The 6,437-nt window shown below is 55.6% G+C and overlaps 1 protein-coding gene across 1 annotated transcript; it reads left to right on the forward strand.

Moving 5' to 3' along the window:
- Nucleotides 1-3,474: 3,474 nt before the first annotated feature.
- Nucleotides 3,475-5,876, forward strand: dag1 (dystroglycan 1; the record flags this gene model as incomplete). The annotated part of the gene is given in 2 exon segments (XM_067241860.1): nt 3,475-4,229; nt 4,231-5,876. Coding segments are annotated over 2 exon segments (2,267 nt in total), but the record flags the coding sequence as incomplete, so codon positions are not given.
- Nucleotides 5,877-6,437: the final 561 nt, after the last annotated feature.

The raw sequence follows: 6,437 nt of genomic DNA on the forward strand, positions 1-6,437 counted from the left end.
GGTAGATAAGGTGTGGGTCTAGTTGATTCAAAGCCAAATCTTTCAACCACACACCTCACTCCACCTCAAAGCACACAGCCAATCTCAGCCAATCACCCTTCAAACACACGGAAACACAACAACCCTCGACCCACATCCCCTCACACAAACACACACACATGAACACACGAACGCACACACATCTCCTGTCATTGTAACCTCGTGACCCCTGTCCTCAGAGATCTTCTCCACGGCGTGAGTATAATGCGGAACAGAGGGGGAACAGAGGCCTTCTTCCACTGCCCCAGTCCATCCAGACGTCTTTCGGCTGGCTAGGCAGCTCTGCTATACCCCAAGAAGGAGCTTCCTCTAGGGCAAGGTCACGCACTGCTACTCCTGGTGACTCAGTCGCCTGGATCACCTCGGCTCAGATACAGGGATGGTCTCAGGGTTCAGACAAGGACTCTCTGGGTGATTAGGGACTACAGTGTATGTGTGGTGTAAGTGTGTGTGTGTGTGTGTGTGTGTGTGTGTATTTGTACGTTTTCATATATTTTTTATATGAGTCAAGTGTGTGCGTTTGTTTATGTGCGTGTGTCTGTTTGTGCGGTTCTTGGCACATCACGCAACAATCACAAACGGCCCCGGGAAGCTGCTCTGATTGGCTCGTCAATAATGTGTTCCTCATGCTGCTGAATATGTGGTGACATCAGGCCCCGCCCCCAGATGCAGCTCGCTGTATTTATAGCGTTTCTTTCCAGGAGCCTGGAGCCTGGCACTGGCTGAGACTGGCTGGGCCCCTGACTCCCTCCTCAGGGCTGCGGAGCAGAGCTGCGTGGCTGGATGCTAGGGAAGAGGGAGATATAAATGTTTAATGGTAGAAAATGGGCTTGAAGTCCTACAGGCTCTCGTAAACATCCGTCTGTAAGCTACCTCTCTCTCTCTCTCTATGTCTCTTTCTGTGTCTCTCTTTCTCTCTTCCTCTGTCTCTCTCTGTCCCTTCTCTCCCTGCTTCGGATTTTCCACTGGAAATAATAAACTAGGCCAAATCCCTCTCTCCTTCTCTTCTCCCTTCCTCTCTCTTTCTTCTCCACCCTCCCTCCCTTCCCTTCATATTTCTCCTATCCCTTCCTCCCTCTCTGCTGCCTTGCCTCACTCACACTCTCTCCCTGCCTCTTCCTACCTTTCTCTCCCTACCTAGCTTCATCCCTCTCTAGCTCTGCCTTTCCTTCCCTCACTCTCAATCTCTATTACTGCCTCACCCATTACCTACTCATCCTTCCTCATCCTTCATCCTTTCACACTATCTTCTTACCTCCCTCCCCCTCTCCTGTCCCCCTCCCCCTCCCTCCCCCTCTCCTGTCCCCACCCCCCCTCCCCCTGTCCCGTCCCTCTCTCCTCTCCCCTCCCTCCCTCTCTCCTGCCCCCTCCCTCAGCCCCTCCATCCCTCTCTCCTCTCCCCTCCCTCAGCCCCTCCATCCCTCTCTCCTCTCCCCTCCCTCTCTGCTGTCCCCTCCCTCTCTCCTGCCCCCTCCCTCACCCCCTCCATCCTTCTCTCCCCTCCATCTCTCATATACCCCTCTCCATCCCTCTCTCCTCTCCCCTCCATCTCTCATATACCCCTCTCCATCCCTCTCTCCTCTCCCCTCCCTCTCTCCTGCCCCCTCCCTCTCTCCTGCCCCCTCCCTCACCCCCTCCATCCCAGGCCTCATTTCCACAGACATGCCTGAGCCCACTCCTTCTGAACAGAGCTCTTATCAGCTCAGCTGTCGTCCACATGCAACAATGGGCTCCTTTTTCTCTCTGCCCTCCTCCTAGTTTTCTCCCTCTCTCATTCTGACAATGAGCTGCTTTCTTCAAACTGCTTCACCAAGGGATCTCTCCCTTTCTCTCTTGCTCTCTCTTTCTCTCTCTCTCTGTCTCCGTTCCGTCTCATCTCTTCTTCCTTCGTCTATCTTCACTAGGCGTCTGATGATATGACAGTACCCCAGGAGGCGCCTTCCATTCTCTCTCCATACAATAACAATAACACTGTTCTGCCTTTCTTTCTGCCCAGACTTCCATCTGCCTGTCTGTCTGCCTGCCTGCCTGCCTGCCTGCCTGCCTGCCTGTCTGTCTGTCTGTCTGTCTGCCTGTCTGCCTGTCTGTCTGTCTGTCTGCCTGCCTGTCTGCCTGTCTGCCTGTCTGTCCAAACATGGCACAGTTGCGTATGCTCAAGCTTTGTTGACTTTCTGCAGGAAACACATCGCGTTTAAGACGGCTCTCTGATGAGCTGTCTGATAAAGTCGACTGAGATCCAACGCCTTTCACTCATCTTTCCAAGTCCTCGCTCTCTCGCTCTCTCTCTCTCTCTCTCTCTCTACCTCCCCTCTCTCTGTCTTTCTCACCCACCCTCTTCTATCTCTCAAACTCTCTCCCTCTTTGTCTCCCCCCCCCCCACCCCCTCTGATGTCACAGTGCTGTAGAGGAGATAGTCATGGTGGCTTTCAGGGGACCAGCAAAGCAGTTCCCTGCTCATCATCAAACAGCAAACGTCTTTGATGAGATTATTAGACGCTGCTTTTAATTAACGACTTTCAGAGGCGAAGAGAATGGTCAGAGCAGGCGGTTCTCTGTGTGTACGTGTGTGTGTGCTCATCACCGTGGTGACAGTGGCAGGGTTTAGACTCATCATGCTGTCAAACTTGCTCCAAGAAAATTGCTTTGGGGAGCTTTTCTCTAAAAACTTTGAAGCATCAACATCATCTTTCAGCCATTTTTCCCCTATCAGTGGCCTTCTGCGGATGTTGTGGAGCTCTGAGACTGCGAAGCCCTAATCTGTCTAGTTTCCAGTGGAATGTAGGATATTTGGGGAGGTGGAAAAGGGGAGCAGAGAAGGAGGTGATGAATGAATAAGGGGAAGAGAAGGGGATGGAAGAAGGTGGGGAGGATGGATGAGGAGGGTAAGGAGGGTGAAGGTGCTGTGGAACGGGGCAGCTGGGTGGGGGAAGGAGCGGTAGGAGATAGAGAGGAGAGAAAGGTAGAAGGAGGAGGCTTCTAAAAGCTCAGAAGCTGTGGGATCCTTGTAAAATGCCAGCTGCTATTGCCTCGACTGACTCCTGTGTGTACATGTGCGTGTGTGTGTGTACAGGTGTGTGTGTGTGTGCGCGTGCGTGTGCGTGTGTGTGTGCTTGTGGATGAGCTCCCTCAGCAACTCCTGTGTACTAGTTAGAGCTTTAATGATGTGTCTTGGGAGAGCCAGCTCTTCATAATTTATCAGGCAGGATTTATTAGACGCAGATTTAACTGGTTAATGCCAGGAGCAGAGAACACATTTGTTCATGTTTTGGATTTGTGTTGGAATGCATTGTCACTCCCTTGTGATCCATCGTATCAGGTATCTGCTCCAGGGTTCTTTGCATCAGTTTATTGCCTGTAGGCTGTAGACTTTAATGGTAAGGTCCCCTACAAAACCACCTGTGCTGATTTCTCGACTCTGTCTTTCTCTTGTCCTCCAGATTAGGGAGTCCGGCAAGGCGACACTTCCAGGCTGGCTGCACTGGGACCCTGCCACCCTCACGCTGCTGGGCCTGCCCCTGGAGGAGGATAAGGGGGTTACCTACATCTCCGTGACCCACCCCAACCATGACCAGGAGGTCTTCTCCATCGAGGTTCACCCTGAGGAACATGCCGACACAGATCAGGTTCAGCTGGCTCTCCAGACCGCCACCAACGACGTCCCGCCGTTCTTCTGCTCCAACGAGGAACCCATCACCGTCCTGACCATCATCCTGGACGCCGACCTGACCAAGATGACCTCCGACCAGAGGGTGGCGCTGCTGGCCAGCATGCAGAGTTTCTCCGGAGTGGGTCTGCAACATATGAAGGTCCTGCCTGTGGTCAACAACCGCTTGTTCGACATGTCGGCCTTCATGGCCGGGCCGGGCAATGCCAAGAAGGTGGTGGAGAACGGGGCTCTGCTGTCCTGGAAGCTGGGCTGTTCCCTGGACCAGAGCTCCGTGCCCAACATCAGCAAGGTCCAGATTCCAGCCAAAGAGGGCACCATGTCTGCCCGCCTGGGCTACCCTGTGGTGGGTTGGCACATCGCGAACAAGAAGCCCCACGTCCCCAAACGAGTGAGGCGCTTTCTCAACAACACGCCCACCCCCGTGTTGACGGTCCTACCCCCTACCACCCTGGTGGAGCCCCCTGTTCGCATCGTGCCCACCCTCACCTCACCTTCCATTGCCGCCCCCTCGGAGAGCTCTGCCCCCCCCAGTACGAGGGCCAGTACCCCTGCCCGGAAAGCCCACTATCCGCATCCGCGACTCCATCTCTCACACCCCGACCGTGGGACCCCTCCTGCCGACCCGGATGGTTGAGTCCACCAGCACCGTCACCATCCAGCCCACCATGACCCGACCCACCATCATCGAGCCAACGGCCACCCCTCCCACCCCGACCACAAGGAGGCCCACCAAGAGACCCCGCAGACCCAAGACCACCCCGGTGCCCAGGGAGCCCAAGACCACCACCCCCAAGCCCGCCAGACGCACCACGCCCACCCCCTTCATCCCGGACCCCAGCAACGAGAAACCGGTGCTGCGCAACCCCATCGACCAGGTCAACGCCTGGGTGGGCACCTATTTCGAGGTGAAGATCCCGTCGGACACGTTCTTCGACAGAGAAGACGGCACCACGGACAAGCTCCGCCTGACCCTGAGGAAGAACCACAACGAGCTGGTTGGAGACGACTCCTGGATCCAGTTCAACACCACCAGCCAGCTGCTGTTCGGTCTTCCCGAGTCCAACACCGTGGGCAAGCACGAGTACTTCATGCAGGCCACGGACAAAGGAGGCCTGAACGCCATCGACGCCTTCGAGGTGCGCGTCAACCGCTGGGCGTCCAACAACAAGTCGCCCGTGCTGTTCACCGCCCGCTTCCAGGGAGAGCCCCACACCGTCACCGGAGACATCCACAAGAAGATCCTGCTGATCAAGAAGCTGGCCTACTCGTTCGGAGACCGCAACAGCAGCATCATCACGCTGAGGAACATCACCAAGGGCTCCATCGTGGTGGACTGGACCAACAACAGCCTGCAGCAGAACCCGTGTCCCCGCGACCAGATCAACGCCATGAGCCGACGTATCTCCGACGCTCAGGGACGCCCTTCTCAGACTTTCGTCAACGCCATGGAGCCGGACTTTAAGCCGCTGGGAATCACCGTCAAGGGCACAGGAGCCTGCAGGAACTACATGTTTGTTCCCCCGAGAGAGATCGTCATCCCAGAGCCCCCGGCTGTCACGCCGGCGCTAGGCACGGGCCGCCAGAGCACCGACGACGTCTACCTGCACACGGTCATCCCCGCCGTGGTGGTGGCCGCCATCTTGCTGATCGCCGGCATCGTGGCCATGATCTGCTACCGCAAGAAGCGCAAGGGCAAGCTGACCATCGAGGACCAGGCCACCTTCATCAAGAAGGGCGTTCCCATCATTTTTGCTGACGAGCTGGACGACTCCAAGCCCCCCCCATCCTCCAGCATGCCCCTGATCCTCCAGGAGGAGAAGCCCCCGCTGCCCCCCCCAGAGTACCCCATGGGCAGCCCCGAGACCACGCCCCTCAACCAGGACCTGCTGGGGGAGTACACGGCTCTACGGGATGAGGACCCCAATGCCCCTCCCTACCAGCCTCCACCCCCCTTCACCACCCCCATGGAGGGCAAGGGCTCCCGGCCGAAGAACATGACCCCCTACAGATCTCCACCCCCCTACGTGCCCCCCTAAGACCCGCCCACACCTCCTGAGGAGGACACCAGAGTACTGGGACAAAGCCCAGTCTGCTCTGATTGGATACCAGGGGGGAGGAGAGCTCTGCTATTGGGGGGACTTGGGTTGGGAGGGAGGGGTGGTGATTAGGAGGAGGAGTTGAGAGAGCTGGGGGGAGGAGCTAGGGGGAAGCTGCCTACGGTAGCCCATCAGGACAAACTTCAGTGTGTCTGGTGACAAGAGGCTACCGCTGGCGGGACGGCTAGCTGTGGGACACGCCCTCTCCTGTTCCGGCGCTTTCTCTGTTTGTTTGAACAGGCTTTCAGTTTCTGTTTTTGTGTGTCTCCGGGTTCTCGTTTAGTTTTTTGGACTGACTTCAAATCAAACTCCTTTCCTAACACCACTGTTTTTATCTTTGTTTTAAACAATACAAGACAAACACATCGCAGGCTAACTGCTTTTAATGGGGAGTACTCTCTGCCTGTCAGGACAGACCTGTGAGGATCTAGACAGGGCCCTTCACGCATCACTCGGGCTGCAGTACTCAGATCCAGCAAGGTCTGCCGCCTTTTAACACTAGTTGTACGTTTTTTATCCTTATTCACTCGTCTAGTGGAGATAAGCATAACAAGGTAGTCTAAACAGAGATAGAAAATTATTAAATGATATATGATTTGTTTTGTGCGTTTTCGATTGTTTCTTTTCATTTTTTT

The sequence above is a fragment of the Osmerus mordax genome, chromosome 1, assembly GCF_038355195.1.
Source record: "Osmerus mordax isolate fOsmMor3 chromosome 1, fOsmMor3.pri, whole genome shotgun sequence".
Taxonomy (NCBI): domain Eukaryota; kingdom Metazoa; phylum Chordata; class Actinopteri; order Osmeriformes; family Osmeridae; genus Osmerus; species Osmerus mordax.